This window comes from Cloeon dipterum, chromosome X (genome assembly GCF_949628265.1).
Source record: "Cloeon dipterum chromosome X, ieCloDipt1.1, whole genome shotgun sequence".
Classification (NCBI taxonomy): Eukaryota; Metazoa; Arthropoda; class Insecta; order Ephemeroptera; family Baetidae; genus Cloeon; species Cloeon dipterum.
The window spans coordinates 21,135,210-21,160,874 of NC_088790.1; the positions used below are offsets into that span (position 1 = coordinate 21,135,210).

At 39.2% G+C, this 25,665-nt stretch overlaps 1 protein-coding gene across 2 annotated transcripts in view; it reads left to right on the forward strand.

Annotated features, from left to right (window-relative positions):
- Lar (tyrosine-protein phosphatase Lar) overlaps positions 1 to 25,665 on the forward strand; it is an 80,953-nt gene that overhangs the window by 31,675 nt on the left and 23,613 nt on the right. For both annotated transcript variants that reach the window (XM_065492433.1, XM_065492434.1), the window contains exons 3-6: positions 18,135 to 18,204; positions 22,653 to 22,717; positions 23,768 to 24,067; positions 25,122 to 25,304. In XM_065492433.1, the coding sequence (XP_065348505.1) occupies positions 22,654 to 22,717; positions 23,768 to 24,067; positions 25,122 to 25,304 (547 nt within the window). In that variant the 5' untranslated portion in view covers positions 18,135 to 18,204; position 22,653. The remainder of the gene's footprint in view (positions 1 to 18,134; positions 18,205 to 22,652; positions 22,718 to 23,767; positions 24,068 to 25,121; positions 25,305 to 25,665) is intronic.

Sequence of the window (25,665 nt, forward strand, 5' to 3'; positions counted from 1 at the left end):
CCCGCCACCGCCGATTTAATTAGTAGCGGTCGAGCGGCTACAAACACAAAGCGCCGAGACAAAGCGACGAACGCTCTATCTCCGATGTACACGACAGACTCATGTGCTATAACGGGCTGAAATGTAATACACGGCTTGCTGCTGCATTGACGAGAATAATATGCGACAAGCGAAATCGTATCACAATATCACACGTATGTGCGCGGCGTCGTGGAGGTTGTAAATTACATCACCGGCTTTTGCATTTTGCGCACAAATAGCTTCCCATATCATATATCCAGCCAAATATGAGCACTATTGCAAAAAATGCTTTTTATGTCAACAGTTCTGTTTTAATGTTTTTCAAACAGAAACAAGCCACTGATCTACATGATAAGATAAATAAAACGAAAATACTAATGTTCGATTTTACAATAAAATCCTGGCATATAAATAAACATCTTTTTGATGAAAACTTTTTTTTAATCAAAGTATTTAATAAAAATGGTAAAAAATGTGTATAATTTATTTTTCAAATTAGGGATAGTATAAAGATTAGGATTCAACAAAAGCAATCTGTTAATACTTTTTAAACAGATTACCTGTTACCCTGATTGTTTGGCTGCTTGTAATGGATTTGCAACCCAACATCAGAATAAAAAAAAATTGACTCCAACAATCAGTTAGCAGCAATATTACGTCTTGGTGCCGTAAAAATTGTGCTTAGCTCAACAAAAACCTACATTTTCACTGCCGAATTTATTGTTGCCCCTATCTTGCAACAAGGAAAATCGTGTTTGGTTGTTGAGCTATGCGTAATTTTTTTAATTCCTAATCTTCACTTGTTTACCAAAAATAATTTAGCTTTAAAGACCAATGATTAAGAAATTTTGGGCTATACTAAATAATGGTTCATTGAGTCTATTCAATTCAATTAATTTATTTGACTTTTAGCATGGTATTGTTTGAGGAATCAAGCAAAACTTGTATCTTTACATTGTGAAATGATGAAATCAGGACCAAGAATCAGATTTTACCGAATATCTCGGAAAATCAATCGGGGTTTCAATGTTTTACGCTTGATCTCGATTCCTCTCGATGCAATCTATCCAACGGTGTGCGAATTATATGGGTAAGTTTCTCTTCTGTTGAAATAAATCATATAATTGTCCACAATGAGACAATGATCACCGCTTCATTAGCATGGGAACCTTTGAGCTGTTTATCTTGCAAATTTCAACAGCAACCTAGGAAAATTTAAGTTCTTTCCCAATATCTAGAGAATCAAGGTAAAAACATTTTTCACAATTTTTCTGTACAGCTTTACTTAGTTAGATTTGATCCTCAATTTCTAGTTTAAAAAATATATGAAATCAGTTGATGTTGTAAACAAGTTGTTTGTGTGAGAAAAAAACAGTCGTAATATGGGTAAAAACCCATCATACGAACAAAAACGATGCAACATAAAATTGTTTTCGCGTTTTTTTCGCAGCGACATTTCACTGATATGAATTCCATCTGTCGCAAAAATGTTTAAGTATGAACCAAAAAGTCAATTTTTATTATCCAATCAACACATTGCGCGTTTTTTTAACTAAACGTAAATAACCCAACGATCGCTGCAGTAATAAACTGACTTACTGTCAGTGGAATCAAAACCGAGTCTCTGTGAAAGAGAATTCCACCACCACCAGGTCACTTTTGTAAAGGAAATGTAAACACGATGAACTCGTTATTTTTGTAGGCGAGTGGAATTGAAAAAAGGTGGCAATAATAATGGAGAGAGTTGTTAATTAGGCTGGCAACTCGTGCGAGAGCTAATTTGATTTCGTCCCACTGCCAGCGAACGAGTTAATTATGCACCTGCCGGGCGGGCGGGCGAACGGGTGGGTGGGCCGACGGGCGATGAGGACACTAATTGCGAAAATGTTCATCATCATTTTTTGGCCGATGCCTTTTAATCAGGGCCTCTCGTACCGCTGTTTATTTTTTCGTCGTCGAACGAGATTGCTTCTGACAGGCGGGCGGGGGTGCCTCTTCGAATTTTAACATACGTGCGCAGGTGAAAGGCACGTGCGGCAGCGGGGCGCGCGGGAAATGAGGGTCGCATTGAATTATTCACAGGCGGCGCGCCGAGTGAATTAGAGGCAACTTTATTCACCCGGTTGAAAGCTGACGCCCATGCAAAGGCATCAGGAATGCGATGAATATGTATTTCCAAATTGCTTGCAAATTTGACGTTTAGTGGCAGTTTGGCGGCCCGCGCGGCCCGTGTCAGGAATGTGGGCGTGATTCCTTTCTCAAAGTTTACTCTGCTCAATCAAATGAATTTGGTCCATGAAATTATCAGCAATAATCTCGTGGTTTATTTTATTTGTTGCTTTTCCCATACTTGCACCGCCTGACAATGAGCTCTTCCTCAACAACAGGAAAAGAAAAAGAAAAGTACTTTATTTGTATATGTATGTTTTTGATTTTATATTTTTATCAAGTCTAGAGAGGATGTTTAACATTTGTATTATAAAAGCCCTTATGCAAAATCAAACATTTTACAATCCAGTATAACAATTTCAGGAGCACATGAATTTATTATTTTACCCATTTCTCCCTTCAAATATCTTGAAAAAGCTCGTTATCTTGCTCTGGTTTTCTCCCAGGAACTAGAAGAACCTTACTCTAATGAGCAATTAACTGCTTTGTAACATGTGAACATAGTAAAGAATTTGTCCTACTATTGTTCTAAGCGAGCAGCTCAAACAAAAACCACGGAAACGGGGCTCATTGCTGGCATTGATGCTCCACGGAAACCACCGGGGGTTTCAAGTCTGTTGTTGATGCCCTATTGAACAAGACAAAAGCCCACTTCAGATTGCTTAGGCGGGCTTACTTAGGCAAATAGGGGGGTCGCGCGTGGAAAAATTCCTGCCCGGCCGTGGAAATGGAAAGACAATGGGCGAATCGCTGCTCCGACTGGCTGAGTGAAGGGCCGAAGCTGAAGATGAGGAAACACGCGCGCAGAGCCCACTTGGGCGCGTGTATCTCGTCAGTGCACTTGGTGGAATTAGAAGAAAAGCCTTTTTGCTAAGAGGATTTGCTTTCTCCCCGCCGACGTCGAGCACTGCAGCGTCGAAAATGTTCACTTGGTTAGGTATAACTAAATTCGGGCCATATTTGACAGGGGCAGTGAAAAATTGCACCTTGCTGCGCTGAAAAAGTTTATGATGAATGTGACGCGGCAGGTGGAGCGTCACGCGCGTTTTTTTCGCTGACAAATTACGATAAATCCTGCTTTGCTTCCTGGAGTGGAAGATTTAAGCTTGTAATTCGCTTCCGGTACATCACCAACTATGGTGTGATGATTAACTTGATTTTTATATCAAAATAGTTAAAAGAAGAGAAACTACATATTAAAAAAGGCTAAAACTTGAAGTTTTCCAACTTATTTTTGGCCCTTTTTATGGTTTCAGTCTATTTTAGGCAGTTTCAGATAGGTTTTAAATAATTCAGAGTAGATTAGAATATTTATTAGGTACCAACGGCGTACAACAACATGAAATTTACCATATTTAAATAATTCAAATACGGTATACTAAACTTTCAACTGCACAATTTGTGTTTTTATTTGGATAACGAATGTCAGAATCTCAAATAGGCAGAGTTAGCTGTCTAAATTTTGCTGCTCTAAAGATTTCCCTACTTTGAAACCAACTATCAAAAATTGTAATGGAGCATGGGCCTTGTGAAATCAAAATTTAATGTTGAATCGAAGAGTGGGTTAATTTCTTATTATCTTATTTTGTAAATGGGGCGATGGGAGTAAAACAACTAGCGTATAAAACAATGTTTTTCTTCTCTTCCCCCCCCCCATTTACACTTTTAAAATGCACGAAAAGAAAAAAAATTGTTATATTTTTTATTAGAGCCAGATCAAAATTAAGTTTTACAGAAGAGGTATATTTTCTGCTAATATAGTCGCAGCTTTAATTCAACCTTTTCTGTAGTAAAAATAAACTGCTCACTACGCACAAAGGAAGCTGAATTTTTAATACCTTCTGACAATCTTTTCATTATATTTTTGCTGCGACATTTAAAAATTCCAACTCTAACAGAGCTTCAGTATTTCTCTTGTTGTTTCATTCATGTAAGAACATTGTCAAGAATTGTAGAAGGCTTAAAATATTTCTTGTAAAACAATCTTATAAGTTGAAAAAGAGACCTTAACTTTGTCAAAGCTTCTTAGTAAGTACTCTTTGAAAAAGCGGTAAAGATTTTTTATCTTGGCAAACTCAACCCTTGCTCTGGAGACCGTGCACGGCGTAGATTTAGAGAAGCGAAATGAGCTCGTTCACGCAAAACAAACCGTCCGCACAAAATAAATAAAAGACATTTGGCCGGCAGCGAAGTGTGCGCTCGCTTGCTCGCTCGCACTGCCCCGAGGAAAGGAAGAAAAAGCCAGTCTGGCGCTAATGTCGCACACACTCGTATAATTTATGTAGTTCCGCCCGAGCGTGTGTATACTTTTTGAATTTTAATACCGAGAGGCGGAGGAGCAGAGCAAACCGCAGGCGGAAAACCGAGAGTCGACCGCCCGCCCCGGCCCGCCAGCAAGCCCGCCGAGCAGCGAGAGAGGAATTTTTCATTCCACTGCACCAATCCGCCTCGGAAACGACGAATAATTTCTTACTTGCCGAAGTCACGGCATTTTGTGTGTGTGCGCGCGTTATTCTATGAATGTGCCTCGCGCCGGACGTGCACTGAGAACGCACTACGTGCGGATGGGCTTGTTAGCGCTGATTTTGTTGTCAGCCACATCACGGCGAAGAAGCCGGCCTTTCGGCTCTCAGCCTCCTCCTTCTCCTGACTTTTATGGCGTTGCCCAACAGCCAGACTCGTAATATTCGCTCTTTGTAATGAGATTTGCGGATTGTCCTCCAGCGGCTTTGCTCGGCTGTCTGCAAATTTCACTCTTTATAGACGCACCCTGCGAAACCATTTCGCTACATTCATGACTGACATTTTTATTCATATTTTTTATTAGTAAATTTAACAAAATTCATTCGGTGGAAAGACAAAATAAAACTAATTATCTTTGACGTACAGGGAGGTTAGGAGGTACTGACTGTTATTTTCCGTGTTAGATTAACTTTCTGGCTCCAAATGAGCACATATATCAAGAAATTTAAAAACTTTAATCTGTAATAAGACTTATGACCTCTCACAAACTATCAGCAGTAGTGAGAAATAGAAAAATGACTGTAAAACCGTTTAAATCACTTTTGAAGTCTGCTAAGAGAAACGCGGGATGAAAAATGAAATGACTTTGGCATGTGTTGCATTCTCCGCTCTAAAATAATATAATATTAACAAATTAAACACATTTTTCATTTCATGTTAAATTCACACCATTCAGTCGTTTTATTTTTCCAATTTAAAATTTAAAAAAGGGTGCCTAAAATTACACTCGTATACTTTTTCAAATAGGCCACACAAATTCGAATCGAAGTTGCGGTTTTTTAGTTTCAAAGTAATCTTTATTATGGTTCTGCAGGGATATTTTGCCCCATACATTGCCATATCCAGACAAAATAATATCGGTTTGAACATAATTGTTTACAAGAGAGGTGGTTCATTATTTCTTGAGATACTGTTCTTTTAAAAATTCCTTGAAAGCACTTTGGTTTCCGTAGAGAGACAAATTTTTAAGAAGAGCTTCTAAGAATATTTTTATCCCACTGAGCATTTTGGACACTTAAATTATATGGAGCTTAAGGAACGTCCCAATTTTCATCCAACTCAATTAAAATTTGCCTCTGATACTATTTGGATTTCACCTCAAAGCTCTTTTTTAAACGGAAATTAGAAATATAATTCAAAACCATCTAAGCTAAGCATTTCTAACCAGAAAATAAAGAAACAGCTGTTAATTCCAAACCCTTCGTAGATTTCATAGACGACTTACAAAATCGCAGAAAATCAACCAAAACAATTTTGCACTCTTTGAGAGAGCGGAAAGCCATTGTTATCATTATATGGGTCCCCATTGGTTTTTAGGTTTCTACAGTGTTAAAGGCTAAGCCTGCTTCCGTTGCCAAACTCTTTGCTCTGCGCGTTAATCAGCGAAGAATACGACCAAAATGTTACGCACAGCACGTTGCGCGAATCTGCGAGCGCTTTGCTGCAGCTACGTGGAAGTGAAGCAAATTTCAGGGCCCTCAGGGAGTCAACTTACTCATCTCCACTAGGGATGAGCACTTGCTCGCTTGGAAACAGAACAGCTTTATGTTTGCAGTTGAACAACACGAAGGGAGAGAGAGTTAGATAAGGCCCCACAATACAGTGGCTTCAAATTGACTTGTCGATTGCTAGAGGTGAACGCGCGTGTCCTGTCCTGCTCGCAGGCTTAGCTCCAGGCTGTATGTAGGCGCTGAAATGAGGAAAAGCCAGATTTATGTAATCGAGTGTTTGACTCGCCGACGAAAAATATCCGCACAGCAGATAGGTACAAAGGAAAGGTTCGGCCCGCAGGGTCCTGCACGTAATCCTTTATATTGCTCAATCTGGAACGGGTCATCGGAATAAAAGGCAGCCTCAAAATCACTCGACTGGAAGTGATCCGGGCAGGCAGAAACGATTTTGGATACTGAATTCAGCTTGTTCTGTTTAGTGTTGTTGAGACTAACCCTCAAATGAGGGTAAATGTTACAAAATATTTTAAAGAAAACACCTAAAAGATATGGTGAAATTTGCTTCAATTTTTTTTCGAGGTCTATTATTTGAAAACTATCACAAGAAAGAAAGTAAACTTTAAAATGCTATATTTTAGGTTGTTGAGAGTTTTTTTATTCAACAGTGAAAGTTAGAACACAAGACGATATTTTTGATAAAACTAATGTAATGTACCTTCGTTTTTGTCTTTTGGGAAATATTTCAATTGTTTTCAACCATCCTAATTTAAAAATATATTTTCATTTTTCCTGCATTATCGAGAGAGAAATTTCGATCAACATTTTAAATATATAAATTTGGGTAAGCATTCAGAATATATGCGGAGTATTTTGCTCTACGATATTGGCCCAGAAAAATCCTCAAAGGAAATATTAAATTTATTCAGGCCAAAAATTAATAAAATAAATCAGCATTTCATTTAAATGATCCAATCTAATTGTAAATTGAACAAAAGTGGTTAGTATTTTCAGCTGTTTGTTTTCGAATCACTCAAAATTGCAAACAATTTTTGATCCGAAAAGTTTCAATAGCTGTTCTTGTTTCAAATCACGTGAGACCACACAATATTATAACAATCTCACCACAAACCAAAATGTAGAATCTGAAGAGTTTCCTTATCAGTGATTTTGCCCTATAGATCCACAATTTTATTGCTCAGAGTTAAGACGAATGGATAATAGCATTTAAAATCAAACAAATCTGAGACGTGGCAACTCAACACTTCAATTGTTGTCAGTTAACCGAATCTTTTTCTCAACGTCTAATATATTAAATGTTATAAAACTGAGACTCGAGGAAAAACAATTGTGCTTGTCAGGTTACAAATAAACGGAGTACATTGTAGAAAAAAGCTGAAAAGCGATGAGAATCGCTCGCAGTCAGTCGCTTACAGGAGCGATCGAAAAAGTCGCTCTCCTGTCGTCAGAGAACCACCGACCCGAATGAAAACGAAGCGAGCGCTGCACTAGCCCAGCCTCGATGCCCACGTGTCGAAAGGAAACGCGGCCAACGTGCAAGGTGGATGGAGGGCAAAAGGGCCTGTTCGGCCGCCGATTATGCCATTACAGCTTATCATTACCATTGTTATTACGCCAAAAGGGGTGGATCGGTCGGAGAACATCCCTCTGACTATTATCAGCGCTCGTCATCTCGCTCCATTATTATTATATCGAAGCTGCTGCAGCTGATGATGGAACATCACGTCTCTCTCTCTCTCTCTCTCTCTCTCTCTCTCTCTCTCGTCGCTCTCTCACCCTCGGGGGTGGCTTGCGTATTGATTGGCGTGCGCCGATCGCCGCCGCCGCCGCCGCCTCCTCCTCTTGATTCGGCCCGTTGTGTGCACGGCATGCTTTGCTCTCTCTGTGGGCCAGCTGCCAGCCTCTGCAGCCCGTCGTGCACAATTTGCCTCGATTCATTAGCGCGCACCGCTGCTGTTATCTATCCGTTGGTGTACCCCTCCGTCCCCTTTTTTTTCACTCTCGCCGCATCCACTAATAATCAGCGCCGCTCCCTCCATCGAAATTGGATACTAACGAACCGATAATGATTTGCGAGAACGCACGATTCTCCATTCTAGGGACCTGAATGGTGATTTTTGTCCCAATGACATCAGCGAGGCTTAATTATTTTGTTTCAGCGTTGGTTTGTTTGACGAATATTGGATGTCTTTCGCTGCAGTGAAGGGCTAAAAAGGACGCAAGCGGTAATTTGCGCTTTGTAATTGGATTTTGTTCGGTGAATTTAACTATTTCCCTTTGCTTGTGCGTGTAATTCTGTCGATGTGACTGAAGCGATGAAATTGTAGCAGAAAACAAGCTGCAAATACCACAACGATCAAAGCCATGTCGATTCTCTCGGTGTAATGAATCATATAATTAATGAAAAAACAGCCCCATGCGTGAATGGATTCCAACACAATGGGAAAACGGCAAAACATCGTCAGAGTTGTATCAATCCATTTGCGCGAAAAATATTCAGCGCATAAATGAAATTCCAGCCTATCATAACTCAATGTAATAGAATATTATATCAAACGTACTGGACGTAAATACCATAAACCTACAAAAATTAACTTCATGGCCATTCGGGAAAGTGTACCCATTGTTTGCAACCACCAAGAAGGTACCGTCGTATTTCTATAATTTTGAGACACTTTCGCTGAGATTTTTATACAATCCTGGTGAGAGGTGAAGATTTTAATTTAATCTGCTAACCATAACTGGTTCAGTCAATCACAATAGACACGGGAGCAACGATTTTTCTTTTTTTGTCCATCAATACCACGATTCTCCGAGCAAATTTTGGTATTCAGTTGATTGAATACAATGGAATCGTTTCTCTTTTTACCTCTAGAATGGACAGTAGCAGGATTGAATCTAAAAGCTCAGTGGAAGTGTCTTTTTACATCGAAAATATAATGGCGGTTTGAAATACTAGGGAGTAAACCATAAATGCGGACCTCCTTATTATAATTTCTACTCCCTCTCTTTAATTCATTTTTCGTGTAGTTAATTTTTCAATATGATAATTCACTGCATGTATTCACCTCTAAATTTACATCTGCATTCTTTAATTTGGTTAATTAATTAAATAAAAAGTTTTTTATCGAATGAAGGTCCTTTTTTTACGAAGAATTGATGTTCCAGATATTTATCTTGAAACATCATCTTTTTCGCTTTACAATTTCAGGTGCGTTATCAGATATTATTTTATTATAAAGGTCAAATGATTTAAAAGGGCTGACATAAAAAAATATGCTAAGTGAATACAACTTCTACGAAATAAGCTAGTAACTGTGCAAGAAACTTTGAAAACGTGAGTGCGTTTTTGGATTGCAATTTTTTGGCCTTTTTTAATATTAATGTTTCAACGGGTGTGCTAAAACCACGTATATTCCGGATTAATATGATTTATGAAGTACAAATAATATTGTGCTTGAACGTTTGTCATATATTCAGAACAGTTTTGAATATTCTCTCGGAGTCATTCCGATTAACCACTGGAATCCGGGAGAGGCGTCATCGACTCAGTGCGGCCTCGGAACATGCCCTGGAACTCACAGGCATGCGGTAGTGTCTCCACGCCAATTTCAAATAAACGTTTATTCAGCCACGTAAAAGCCAGCACAGATTTAATTTCTAATAAGAAAAGCTATTTTTGTCAATTCCAGGATGATGAACCGGATAGACGTCTCTTTCGTTTCTCCTTGGCGTACAAACCAGCGGTGGATCAGAGATGGCGGGGCTTGATTTTGAATGTTTTATTCGGCGGAAAAGTTGGCCCCAAATCAACTGATTCGCGGACAATGTACGTGTATATAGTCTGAATTACGGCGAGAACAAAAGGGAGCAGGGATAAAAAATGAATGTGCCGCGAGCGAATTTGCCTTTGTTTCTTGAGACCGGACGCGGTGCGCATAATAAAGCCACCGCCGCAGCGGAGCACAGCAGGGAAAAAGGCTCCCTGTGTTTGGCGAGAGACACACAAGACGCCCGATTTTTTTATATTCTGGTGGCGCGTGTGCATCTAAACAGCACGCGGCGTCGAGTGCAAAGCTCGCAAGCTGATCTCTTGTTCAAAATGTTATTTTGACGCCAACTTTGCTGCATTCTGATGTGCGCCAAAGTCAGCTTGGCATACTGTTCCAACAACTTCTCTACATCATGTTCTGACATAGAGATTATACTACTTGATTTTATACAAATTAAAACTCTAATAAAATTTAAAGGTTTGACCTTTAGGTAACTTTTACTGCTTCATTTCGTACAGATTTGGCACAAATTGATTATAGCGAGGAGTATATATACTAATTAATAAGGTTTAATACTGCTATGACGATTATTTAAGTGTTGTCAAAACATTTCAGCTCAAAAACAACTGTCGATTGTCTCAATTTCATACCGATGGGTCTGAGCCGAAATACCAGTAAGAGATTTATTGAAATAATCGTCCTCTCTGTTGACTCTAGGGAGTTTATGTCTCACATAAATCCCAAAAATCAGGAGTTGATATTGATTTAGAAAGTTTAATAACAGTATTTAATGAATTGCTATCATTTTAACAATCTAAAAATCAACTGAGACTTCCAATGGAAATATGAAATCAATGGCAAAAGCACCAAAATGAAGAATTAAAGCAAAAAGTAGCATTGTTAAAAAGAGTTAGCGAGCGCGCTGCGCATGTTTAAACGGGCTTTTAAAATTTAAATCCAAAATTTTAATTATGTTTTTAGAATAGAGATCAGTATAGGGTAACTGTATTCCCCAGCTTTCCGGGCCCAAATGATCAGATTTGCACCATTCCAAACATATATGTATAAAAGGAATCCGCACTTACATGTGAGAATATTTAGTAAATCGAAATTTATTCCTCTAAAAATTCGACATCTGCCGAATTTCTGTTCATATTCAACAGAAAGAATTCGGAATGAAATGATTTGGCTTTCAACAGACTGAACTATTGCGTCACGAATAAAAAACTGAAAGCCACTAAACTGGAAAAGTTGGGGAAACCGTCAGTACATTCAGCTCGAATCTCAATCAGAGCGGCGGTCTGATCACGACGGCATGAAATTTGCATCTCCCTTTTTCCTCCGTCGTAGCATCATTTTGTACGTGAGGCGACGGGGAAAAACGGCCCAAAATGACCGCATCACGCGCATCAGAAGACGCGAATCCAGCGTGATAAATGGAGGGAGATGTTTTTCGCACCGAGAAGATATCCTCGCAGACGGCGTCTAATTCATTTTTCATCTGCCGCATCGCAGGGGCTCGGATACAGATGCTGTGCCGACATCATCATCATCGGTGTGCGCTTGTTGTTGTAAGGCGGGCGGGCGGCGGCATTCATCGATTTCGAATACACTTGGCGCCGCGTACGTAACGGGTGTGCAAGTGTGTGTTCGCTCGATGGCGCAAGAAAAGAAGTCACGTAATAACAACAGACGGTGTCGCCACATTTACTCTCGCAGACTCAAGAGAGTGCCCTCGAAAAACCCAATGACAAAAGGGGATTGAGTTGGAAGGAGTTTATCAAAGGGTTGATTAATGAGTGCACATGGATTATTTATGGCTTGATAAATAATACGATGGCCGCGGATTCTGCGATATTGGAAATTACGGGTATTGATAGTCTTTAAAGGCTTATATAAGAAAGGTTGAATGTTGATTTATTCATTCCGTTATGAGAAGTACGATTCAATAACATCAGAACATTTTTATATAGGTATGAGTGGTACTGAATTGAGTTTGATCAAATTATGTCGCTGCTGGGAATTTGCTCTTGTGCTTTTCGCATGATAAAATTGCAGCGGAGAAGATTTCGCAGAATGAGGAATAAAGTATGAATACATCTATTTCTTGGTAGTAATCACATTAAAAAGAACATTAAATAATTGATTCGTTATATTTATTACTTTTCACGTGATAGCACTTCTAATAGAGCAGCGTAACATAAAGTCACACTCCTAGAAAAATCTCAATGTTTAATGCGCATGACTGTTATCTATTACGTTGAGTCAACATAATATGCATTGGGGTAATGGGGTGATATAAATAAGTATGAGGTGCAGGACCGTATAACTATCATTATAGTATAGTTTCCGGGCTTAGCTAAATAAACACAAGAATTATATTTTGATAAAAATAGTATGCAGTAAAATCTCATCAAAATGGTCTAGTCCTTTCTTATCTGGTTAGATAGTGAGACAGATTTATTCCAGGAAATCAGAGACAAATCTTCAAAACGTGGACTAAGGCTTAAAAAATGTGTGTCACCTTGTATCTGGAATTATTATTACAGTTTAATTGTTTCCACAACAGGGTCAAAATTGTAATTAAAAATTGGGCTCCATTTCTGGCCTTTTGCGTGCATGTAAATGGTACGAATCGACTTAAAATTGTTTTTAAATAAAACAAAAAATGATAGAGGGATGTAGAATTTTGTCGTTAGCTTATTTTATTAAGGGTAACGATCAGACATATTTTTTAAAGTTAGTAGTTAAATCAATTTATTGCTCTTCAAATATGATTAATTTAGTTGAGTTTTTACGCGAGAAAGATCATTTTTAATTGAAGCCATTGAAGGTGAAAATAAGCAACCAACAGGGTTCATTGGATTAAATTTAATAATTTCATTTACCTGATTATTTTGGAGCCATCGTTGCCTAGGCTACCACCATTATAGAGTGTGCTGGGTTTCCTGATTTCAGCATTTCGTAAATTGGTTTAAAGAAACACCTTTGTTAAGTAAAACCTCCTTATGCTCTCCTAACATATCATCTTAATTATTTATTTATCATCCCAAGCGCACTAAATTTTAAAATATGCATATACACAACAGGATATGCACTCAACGCGAAATTTTAGTACCTCAGAATATTATACGAGTAAAATACGGTTGAAAGCGGATTTGAAATATTACCTTTTCCGTTTTATACATCATCGTTAAAGGGGATTAAAAGTTAAACGCCGTTTTGCATTTATCGCAGCTGAAATTAAACTGCCAACGGATGTATTGCCCAATAACCCGTTTTTGCACTTATTAGAAAAGCAATTACCCTTTCATGGCAGCGCTCACGTAACGGCCGGCACTTGGCTGCTGATAATTTTATTGCAATTCTAGCGTACGAATGCACGCGGCAGGGGTTGAAAATTGAAAAACGCGCGGCTTCGGTGCAGCTGGCAATGTACCACTTACTGCAGTGCACAAGCAGAAAACGGAAGCACTAGTCTTCTGCGGGCTCGTTACGTTTTATTATTGGCGAAGTCGCGGCTCGAGAAAGGAAGCTGCTGCTCTTTTCCAGCAGCAGGCTCGCTGAGCACAAGGGCCAAGAAAGGCCTTTCAACGCGCCCTTAGAGCCGCAGGCCGCAAATAATATATCCTTTCGCTCTATACGAGAGACGACGTACGGGAATGCAACTCCGCGCAGCTCTGAAAAGGCCGTCTGCAAAGGCGCTGCTGACGCGCATCTCATCGACCTAATCTACTTAAAAGTCGCGAAAATTGATCTTTCGCAAAGGTTTCTCAACCTCGGTAACCGGATAAGCAACAATACACTTAGCCAAACTGTATCAGTTACTGGTTTTGTTTATTTTTTGCAAAAATCAAATTAAAAACTATAATGTGCAGTTATTAGATATTTTTGACCAGTCACTCATTTTACGCTAAAGACCGAGTCTGCTACAAACTATTTTCCATTGATTACAGCTTTTCGATGTTTCTAAATTGGACACATGATTTTTGTTTTTCATAGAAAAAAATTAAATCGTGCAATAAAATGCACAGCCAAAATCCTGCAACGAAAAGCAATTATTTTGGATATTTAGTTTCAAGTGTAAAAAATTTTAAAAATAGAGAGTAAATTGTATTGTTTAAGATTTCATCGATCCCTAATTTAAATAACTAGTCTTCATTTCAAATAAAATAAATTATATTTATTTAGATGACATTTGTTAATGCAAGACATGTCAAAATATATTTGGATCCGGCTTATAAAAAAAATATTCCACATGTTTTCAATCAAAAAAGGAAAAAAATGTACTTAATCAAGCAAAAAAAATCAAAGTTTGAAATTTATACAGTATCAAAGTTAATTACAATTTACCTGGTATTTCATTAATTTCACAATGATCAGAAAAATTGATTATTTTAAATATATTAGAATATACATATATAGTTTGAAGATTCTATATCGTTTATCATTAAAATCTGTTCTGGTTTTTATGTTTGGAACAAAATTGATTAATATATTGGTTAACGAACTAAAAAAATTATAAAAACAAAAATTTGCTCTCCCTATTTCTCGAAAAGAAAGATGGAGGCAAAATGAAAATTGACGAGGAAAACTCCAATTAACACGATATTTTCATGCTGTGCAGGAAACTGTTTCAATCCCGCGGACCTAAAAAAACTGCAGTATTTTACTTGCAAAACAATTAGATCTTTCATTTTCCTCTATCCACTAAATTGGAGAATGATTTCTTAGGTTGTATGCCATTACTGATGTTTATTGCTCATGATACAAGAATTAAATTGCAGGCCAAATTATTAAAATACTAAAGTTCTGTTTTTTGCTTTTTCCGGTTGTAAATCAAACCAAAGAAGCGTGAAAGGATTTGATCAAACAACCGGATATCCACTTTCAAAGTGTAAGAGTCACTGCTGTGGTTTCGTTTTGCTTGACGCGGCGTTAAGCAGCCCTTGGAACGACAGTCGGAATGGTGTTCAGCAGCAGAAATTCGGTTTGCATTCGTATAGCCTGGTGCGGTCGGCATTAGTGTGAGAATATCAAGCCTGGGCTCAGCCGCATAGTTGGCACAACCGCACACCGAGCTTTGCGCGAGCTGCACTCGCAAATTTGCCTGCCTGCCATCTCGGATTTTCATTCCCACTCCCGCGGGGCAGCAAACGCGCGAGGCGGCGGCCGCTTAGTTTCGACTAATTGGCAGCAAAGTTGCTGCAAAGCGGCCTAAATGAATGCAACTTGTAAACACTCCTTGAGCCCTGTGCTTCCAACAAAACGCGGCCGCTCCTCGGCGCTTGTTGCCGTCTTTCGCCTGTCTTCGCGGCTGCCGAGTGATGAGTGAGCCTTGTTTCTCGCTTCGCTGAAAATTGTAGTGCAGCGCGAAGTTAGCTACGAGCGTTAAGAGGCACACTGGGCTTAAAGGGAAACAGATCGTAACTTTTTAAGAAATAAATTTTGGAGACAACCAATAAGAAGTAGTCTATTTCTCGTATAATTACTTGAAAACAAAAAATCATGATCATTAATCATGAATTTCAGCGGGTTGTTCGATAACACTTACAAATACATAAAGCCTAAAATTTCTCCTAAATGTGATTTGCCTAATTTTTTAAATTTATATAGTCATGTTTTGGAGACATGATCCTAATTATACACATTATTTTTTCCTGTTTGAAATGGAAAGCTTTATTATAAAAAGACCTAGAATTCCATGGGAACATATTGGTTGTTAAATTTTGTCCAAATTTTCTGGAACCAACGTGATTTTCGGAAAGACGATAATTTTAAGAGTGGGAATTAAATAAATCTGTCGTTCTATTTATTCGCGAACACACTAAACCAAATTCTTAAGTCCTTAAAATTTTGGAAACACAAACATATCTACGTTTTTGAGTCAGTAGACTTAAACTATAATCAATAATTATTGGAAATTAAATTAGGTTCTGCACAATCATCCTAGTGTCGGAAATTTGTTCCTTCTGAATTTGAAAATCATCGAACAAAATATTATCATTTAAAGCATAATCAAAGAACATTCAATGATGCAAGAGAACAGAAACACATTCTGCATTTGCTAACGAAATTCAATTTGCAACTGCGGCAAGTGACTTAAAAGTTTGATACAGAGGCGAAATAAGCCACTTCTGTCGAGCATTTCCACATACAGATAAACACGCCAATTCGATAATGGAATTGTGCTGTTTCGCAAAGTAGCAAATATTCCAGTTTTTATAGTGGCTGGCATCGGTGGCGGCTATCGACAGCTCCGATCGCAAAACACAACAGCGGAGAGAGCCAGAGGAAGATGCAAAAAAGCTGCCATGCATCATCTGGCGTGACACACATTTCAGTATGCAAATTCCGCCACCACTTTGCGCCGCCCTACAGCCCTTTCAGTGGAAAATACGCCGTTCCCCGGCCGCTTCTTTATCCACTCTCGGCAGCTGGAATATCAATGATTTTGTATGCGAGTTTCTTCTTTCGACTCCATCAATCATGCCGCGCAGCCGAGACGAGAGAGCCGCTCGACACAATGGAATAATAAGCCTGGCGCAGGGATTCACAGAAATTTCCTTAGGCCGATTTGCCCTGCCCGGCTCGCCGCTCGGTTTGCGGCTCTTGTGTGGACTTGTTTTGATCTGATAAGGGCTGCATTTGAAGGGTCATTTGCATAAAACGCGGAAGCTGGCCGCTGATAAAGCCTTGGAAATGTATTCAACTGACATGTGTCGGCAGAGTTTGCCCCGGTCTCGGAAGCAAATCGGGTGACACGAGTCTCCATAAAAATTGATTTACTGTGCCATTTTAATTTGCATTCAAGTGACAATGGAAAGAGCTAACAGTTTGAATGAGAATCAGCTCATTATGCTGACGGGAATGTTCCGATCGAATATGGATGAGCGAGGACAAAGTATAACAATGAACCAAAAGCTACGCTGTATTTATGTGACAATGAATGGAAAAACGGCTGCTATTGATCCGGTATGAATTCAAAATGATCCGCATAGTTTTTCATTTCATTCAGTCAAATTCATTCCAAAAAATAAATTAGCAATTAACAGGCAGAAAATAATATTAAAATAGAAATATTAACCTTTGCCATTCGGCGAATCTCACTAATTTAACTGTGAACTTTGGATGCTGTTTTAAATTTTTAAAAATACCCAATTGGCATTTTAGATGGTTTTTAAGGAATCTGCATTTTTTGTAAAGCAAAAGGAATTACTAAAAATGGCTCTACTCTGCGCAGAATCAATTCTAGGATGGATGGCTTTGATTTCAATAAATAAAAATTTCGGCACATTTTTACAATTGACTGCTATGTCCATCAGGCCTCAGCAGTAGTACTTAAGCTGTAAATTATAATTGAAGCCACAGAATTTTAAGCTACAGGAAATTTCATGAATCATCAGTCATTGAAAATGTTGACTGCACCATTTTTGGGCAAAACAGTCAAGAAATCTTGTTCCCTTCGTGCGACAAAAATTCACAAGCTTAAATTTGCATCCTTTCTTCGAAGCTATTTCAAAGAGTGAAAATTGTATTGCTTTTTTAGTTCTATACAATTCTATTGATTATTCGACAAGAAGTTTCATCATGCAAAAACATACTTTGTTTCAAGCCTTTCCGAGAAATTAAAAAGATACCAGTAGCAAATGATTAACATTCTAAGCTCTGCTTACATTTGCAAGCTCTTCAAACCCATTTTCAATAAAGACAAAATATTTTCAAATGTTTAAAATAATATTTGCATCAACAAAAAATTGGAATTCTCTATTTATTTATTTATCCTTCTCTTTGTTTCTGTTGCCTTTAAAACGTTGTATGCTAAACATCATAATCACGAAGAGTGGCTGAATTTTTCTTCTTTTATGTCAACTCACAATCAGATAGATTTTTACGCTTGACAAAGCGTTCCATTTTGGCATTTAATTCGCAAATCGTGCGTGAAGACCAGCACAAAAACTTCAATTATGGGCCGCTAAATTAACAAACAATCCGGCCAAAACAAACACGCACGAGCATTCGGTATAGCCCACAGATATTCATCAACGCGCAACAAAAAGTCTGGAAACAAAAGAACGCAAGCCGCCGCCATCCGTTCGAACAAAATACAGCGTGAAATTCCACTCTGCGTGGATTGCCATTACATTAGCGACTAAACACACGGCGCTTCTGTTCGCAGGCATGGGATTATTCGCTGTTGTCGACCGCGTGTACCACTGAAGAGCCCAAGACTGAGGAGAGCGAGAGAGGTGAGTTGGACCCCGCAGCGATAATCCCCTTGTCAATCTGTGCTAAAGCCTCTGAGCTGGGCACAAAGTGTCCATCGGGAAGCCGTCGCTGCTCCCGCCGGTCTCATTGTCAGTTCGCCCGCCGCCGTCGGGCCGATGGGAAAACAACTCTCTCTCTGCCCGCGATCTCCGCTGAAAACTCGCTCTCATTTCTCTCTTCCCGGGCCCGTCGAGTAATCTATTTCCGCCGACGGGCCGGGGAGTGGCTCCGGGTTGGCCATTCTAGTCAGATGAGCGTTTTCATCAGCTGCCTCCAGCTGTCAAGGGAGCATGAAAACTTTTCCATTCCGGGCTCTATTTCACTTTTCCTCTTTTGACAAGAAAACTCTAAAGTTACTTCGTTCAAGTTTGTGTTGAACTTAATAAATTCTAGCACTATTCAACGTTGTAAACATATACGATCACCATAGGGGATTAAACTTTTAATTTCACGGCGTTGGCGAGTTTTGGAGTTCCTACGGAATTAAAGCATTACAGGATTTAATATTATACAAAAATGCTTTAAAATGGAACTTTTGAACCAGACTTTTCCATCATAATGATATTTTTTAGAATAGACTATTTGAAACCCCGTTTTGAATGATGTATCATTTTTTACTTTCCGGAAAAGTCTACCAGGAAAACAAATGTGAGAATAAACAACTATATTATACTCATTATGCCTTGAAATGTTTGAGCCGTTTGACAGATATAACGTGTACCTCCAATTACGCGGTTCTTTTTGAAAAATTTTACAACCTAATTTTCATATAGTTTACTTTATAAGAAACATCGAGAACTATTATGATCAACTCTTGAAAAAGATTAAAAAATTGTTTCTAGATAGATGCCAAAGCTAATGAATTCAAAAGCACGCGAGCTGTCAGAAGAATTAAATATGCAGCTTCCTCCGATGTGTAACGAGTTGTTTATTTTTCCATAACGTTGTATCCTCCTATGAGTTTCCTTTGGAGCAGTTCTCTCATTATTTATTCAACGTGTTACGTTTAAACTGAATTGTTTTTGTATGGCAATTCCGTTCGAATAATTGATTGGAAAATCAGTTTATAGTTGCCGATCCGAGCTTATGTGATTTGTCCGCGTGTTTATAGTGTGCCCTACTTACTTGTTGAGGCGCGCCTTCTTGCTTCTTCCACTGGGACTCGCTCCCTCTGGCCTTGGCAGAGTGATTTTGTTCTGCGAGATGACCTTTTCCCCTGTTCGCAAGGGAAATAGCTTGACAGAATGGAATGAAATCGAACTGCAATATCCGTGACGAATGAGTTGCATCTGCAGCTTGTTTTATTCACCTCCGGTACGATGTTTGCTTCGCGTTATTAGAATGAATGAAAACACTCAGGAAACTTTTTGACTCTATCCGTCATTTGCATTTTCATCCTCGATTCCTCGCAAATGCTGAATGATTGAAAAATATCCCCTTGACCCAATTCTAGTGGAAAATTTGCTCTCTTCGCGCAGAAAATGAAACTCGTAGACTTTGATAAAATTACTTCTGCCGTTTTCATAAAGTTCTGCTATACTGCACTACACGGCGAGCATCTTGCAATAAAAGTCAAATTACATATGAAGAGTGGGCCGCGGTTTCACGAACATTCCCTCTCGTCTCGCTGGCAGCAAAAATGGCACACACAAAGGCTGTGGAAGGCTGGCTGCCTCTCGAGGGAAATTTCACTCGGCAAACTCCGGACGAGCAAGCAAACGCGCCAAGAGAGATGATTTCCAACTTTCGGATACAAAAAATCGCCGCCGCACTGACTGCCAAAAGCAATAAGGGCCGAGGTGCATGCCGTTGGCGGGGCTCGTCGCGCGCATTGCTCACTGTCACGCCGGCCTGTCTTCGAGGCTTTTTTTTCCACCCGCCCCGCAACCAGCCGATTCAGGCATTTGCCTTATTCCCTGCTCCCTGCTTTTTGCCTTTTCCATTAGGCGCTGCGCTTTGACAATTTGATGGCGCCTCGGTCCGGCTGATTAAATGGATTACTTCACCTTCAAGTCCCCCTGGGCTCGTTAATTTCTTCCAGCGAACGTCACTAATAAGTTTTGGCTTTAAGAGGCTTGAAATTCGATTTAATGTGAGCTACAGGTCTGTGCTAATAGTTCACATTGAATAAGAAATAAGTAGTATCAAAGTTTTCTTTCGTTCGCTTCATTGAATCCCTATTGTTATGCACAAGATTTTATTATTAGATCACTATTCATTTAATTAACTGTTGGTGAGATGTTTGATGTTTGTAATAACAGTAAATATCCCGTAAATAACACAGTTACAAGCAATATTTTGTGTTAAAATATGTTTAAAAGAAATTTATGTATCAGAGAAATGATGAGATAAATATTCAAACTAACGTTATAATTTTAAACAATTAATTAAAATATACACATTATACCTTTTAATTTTTCTTTCGTAACAGTTTCTGTAGCTGTTTAAAACATAACAATATTAAACACCAAATCAAAGAAGAAGCAATATGAGCAATCTTTGGATATTATTCCGTTTGAGAGGCGAGGATAATACGGGTGTTAAGAAGAAGGCCTGTTCTTTCCACCTACTTTGTTGCGTCGCTAATGGGTATTTACGGATGGTTAAATTGCTGTTTATAGCCAGCAACCGGCTGGGGTGCGAGAGGTTTATCTTGGTAGGCAGGTGGCGGGTGGAAAATGCGCCGGAGGCACTCGCACGCACACAACAGCGGTTCCGCAAACGAAATTAACACAGTGAAAGCGAGCAATTTGACGGAAATTAATTGGTCGTTCACGCGGATTTTATGGGAAAGCCGTTTTTTTGCCCTGGGGGATCTGGCGAAACATTTTATGACACCTTTGCAAATTGAAAAACTCGTTAGTTTCCAATTAAGAACTGCGGAATGAACAAATTCAGATCTATCCCTGCAGCGAATGTAATTTCTTTTGTGCTCTCTGAACTCGTCTCTCTTGCAGAGACAATATAACAAAAATAAATTTTCCCCGTCCAACCCGTCCCTCTTTGTTCCCAAGAATTCAACTCGAAATCGGCCCATTGAGAGCAAAGAAACAAACAATCGGTCTCTTCTGCCTCCTGCCTCGTCATATACGGGCGCATTTAAGTTTGTTTTACGCAGGCTGCGCTCGGATAATTGTCAATCACAGTTCAGCGAGCCGCTTTCATCCGCGCGAGAACGTCTTCAGCCTCTCACAAGAGACAGAAGGCGAACTGCTTAAATGCGGGGACACGCCTGCTTCACTCTCGTCAAGGCCTGACAAAGAAAGACGACTCAAAGAGACGTCGAGATTATTCACCCCTGCACGCGACGCATTTCATTTATTCTACATGTTATAACCTAAGAGTCCGGGCATAGAAATCCAGGCGCTGAGGATTGTCAAGTATCAAGCTTGAGATTACTTGGGATGAGCAACCCTTGTTTATTCTTAAGCTGCATCTTTGTTCGAAGTAGTTCCAATTTTAGGATTGCTTCCCAGATCAAAATCCTGCATAGAAACTTTAAGGATTCTACATTTTAGATGGTGAATTTATTGAAATGCGAGAGCAATTGAACATATTGATAACTAATTGAGAGATAACTAGATGAATATTTTAATTTAACTAGATGTTAAACGAGCAAAACATTATGAGATTTTAACATGCCCATGATAAAATCTTTGTAGGTTAACTTCTACCATTTTTTCTATTTCATTTGTCAATAATGGCCCATCGACAATAGAACTTGGCTCATACCACCATCACGATAGGGCTGCACGAATCAAAGAGTTCACTTCCTGTCCCAATCGTTTTAAGAACCCTTGCATCGTTTAAGATTCCTCCTTAGCTTTCAACTAAAGTTAAATGGTTCTGGACAAATTCAAAGATATGTTTTTAATTATGGCTGTATTCAGATGATTTGTGCTCAAAACATAAAATAAAAACGTGCCTCATTAAAATTTGAACACAATATCTTTGATTTTTCTCTTGATATTTGGTCACACCAAAACATTTGAATTGTGTTTGTGTTTTTTTTTATAATTTTAATTGAGATTGGCCAATTTAAATATACCATCATCATTTCCTGCATCGATAAAACTTGCGCTGAATCAATTTTCTACCCTCTGCATCCTCCCTTTATCAAGTCTCCACTGCACAGCACACATATACTCTCACTTTGAGGCTCTCTTCTCGTGTTACCCGACATCCCATGTGCGTGGAGAGCCAATTTGTGTGAAATGTGATTACACGGATCGAATCAGAGATATTTCCTGCAACTCGCGCGTAATTAGTTCCGAGTAACTTGAGTCCCATCGTGAATGAGAAAGCGAACGCCGCTCGATTTTGCGCGTCTGGGCTCTGGGGCCGAGTTTGCTCATTCGCGTTCGCCGGCCTTCGACTCGATATTATTCGCTTGCATGATGCATAATAGCGTGGAACTCGATTTTCACAGAATGCAGCGTGGAGCTCTGATTGGTGCACTCTTGTGGGCTTGCGTGTTCACCGGATTAGCTCAAGGTAAGTTGCGGCTTCATTTCTTGTTAACAGACCTAATCAAATAAATATAAAACAACATTGCTTTACTCCCGCAACTGTCGTTGTTAGAAGTTAACTTAAATTTTATTTGAATTGGAAAACTGCTTTTATTGCATGCATTCTATTTCTAGTTATTTTTATTCTTTGATAAACAAATGGTTGCATCAAATAATAAGATCCCCTGACTTTTAGATTTTGAAAACTTATGTCACATAATATTAAAAGAAAAAACAATTACTAAATAGATTTTGAGAGAAATTTAAAGTAACGCTTTTGACAGTTTTTAGTGTACAGCATTTTTACTAATGAAATTTTCTTTGTTCGTGTGGCATGAAAATAGGCGAAAATGAACAACATCAATTTTTTAATTCTATTGTGTAAGCACCTCCTCCGACATCATTATCAACTTATTAATTATTAAAAGGAATATAGTTTTAAGCTTCTGGTTGAAACATTAGGTTTCTTTCAAATATGCTTGCTTTGAAATTTATTAAGCAGATTTTTAAATTTAACTGATTAACTTAAAGGTTCCTGTTTATTTGATATCAAATATTAAAAATAAACAACATTGATTTTTTCAATAAAGATTTGGCCTAAGATATTCTGTTTAAAAATGCAACTGCCTTTTTGTCGTTAAGCCACGTCTTAGATGTTTCACCTAGAATTAAAATCAACCAAAATAATAATTAAATATCTCATTTTTTCGATTAACTGTCAAAATTACTTTAGTTCAGCAGTGTCAGAGCGTTTCATTATTCGTGAAAGGGAAACTGTAATTTTTAATTTGGGCTGAACCGTTATTAACTGTTGCTTGCTACAAGGCACTGCTCAGTTTTTTAACTAGGCTAATTTTCCAACTATATTATAAAAACAAACGGCAGATCAAGTTTTAAATTAAAAACCATACTCTTGGAAAATCTCATTGTCAATTGATTTTTTCCGATCCAGAACAAAATTGTCGAGGCATGTCCTCTTGCCTCGACTTCTTAGATACTGCTCTCCAATTTGAACGCCTAACTTGTTGTTTTTCAGATCCACCAACGGTGTCCGTGCATCCGCGGGACCAGACGGTGCGTGCGGGGGCGATCGCCAGCATCTGGTGCCGCGTGAGCCCCACAGAGCCGCCGCCGTCGCTGTCGTGGAAGAAGAACGGCAAACGCATATCCAACTTCCAGTCGCGCTACCTGGTGAAGGAGTTTCCCTCGGGCGATGGCATGCTGCTGCGCATCGACCCCGTCCGAATGGCGCGCGACGACGCCGTCTACGAGTGCGTCGCTGAGACGCAGACCGGCGAGCAGATTTCGGCCGACGCCTCCATCACCGTGCTCGATAGTGAGTCGCCATTTTCACAAATTCCGCCTGCCGGCAGGAAAAACATGAGGCTAATTGAGCGCGTTGGCGGTTGTTTTTGTGGTGGATCGCGAATTTCGCGTTCCACCAGACCATGAAATTCGTTGCCAACAATGTTTGAATTTCCACAGACTGGTGAAATTAACGTGTTTACAGTGAGAGCAGGAATTAAATTTATGCTAACCAGACTCTATTTACTCGCAAAAATTGTAGCAGGAAATATTTTACCGGAATTTTAACTTACCATAGACAGGCTTGGTTTAGAGAGCAAAATGGCAAGTTGAAAAGCTGATTTTTAGCATAAATAAGTCTTTTGCTTTAAGAATCCAAGATATTACCGTTGGTATTATTTCGAGAACATTGCAGTGTATTCCTTTCAAAGGATAAAATCAGTTAGCTTAAAACAAAAATTATATCGTAACTTGGTTTTCTTAATGTTTGCAAAAGTCCAAAATATTTTATAGCAAGTTTTGCACATCCCTAGAGTCTAAAGACAAAAAATGCCTAATTTTTTATTATTGGTGGTGTTTCGTATCAAAAATTATCTTGAATTTCCTTTTTCATGGTGGATAAATCAAATGAAAATATTGATATTTCTGACAATTTTAAAAGTTTCTCCTCATTTTAGTTCCAGAAAAAAATATTCTGCCTATCTTTGGTAAACATTTGCTCAGCAAAACTCAAATATTGTGCTCTCTCGAGAAAATGAGCAAGGAAACTACGGCTGTTTCGAAGTTGTTGTTTACCAATTCATTCCATTTGCCTGCAAGCCTCTTCTCCGAAATGCAGCCAAGCAGCACACAGCTTGAATTTCAGTGAGGCGCTGCAGCTGCTTGAAGTCATTTGCATGATAATTTATTCAACGAATTCACGACTGCTCTTATTCGAGCGGGACAATTACAATTGTTGAAGTCTGTTTTGACTCGCATAAATTTGCATTTCCTTTGTTGCTGTTGTTATTATTTCTGCCGTGATTACGCAAATCCAGCTATGAGATGACTTTTGAAGCAGACGCGTGGGAAATTCGTGTTCGCAGACGAGAAGCTGCCCGGCGGCTTCCCAAAAATAGGGCAGGTGCCGTCAACCAAAGTGGTGGAATTGGGTCACGCAACAGTTCTGGCGTGCGACGTCACCGGCTCGCCGCCCCCGCTCGTCACGTGGCTGCGCGAAATGATGCCGCTGAACACGTCCAACCCGCGATACACCGTCCTCGAGTCTGGTAAGCAATTCGTATGTATAAACCGACTGCAAAGGCAATATTTGCCGTGTACGTGTTCGTTTGCTCTGCTCTGCTATTTACCTTTTATTGGAAGCAATCGCTCCAACGGAGCTGACAAAGAAGTGAAAGCAAGTTGTTGCTGCGCTTCGTTTGAAATCAAGAAAGTTGTGCCTCTTGAAAATGCTCTTCAGCAAACATAATTGGAAAATTGAGCTTCCGCGCGACTTATCAAATATCCGCCAAGCCTTTTCTCACATCGCATTTTGTGGATTTCGGCGTGGCCTTGATGAAATTGAAATTCAACCGCGCGACACTTGAGAGTTATAGCCATTATTTCATTTTATATCAAGGCTTCTGCAAT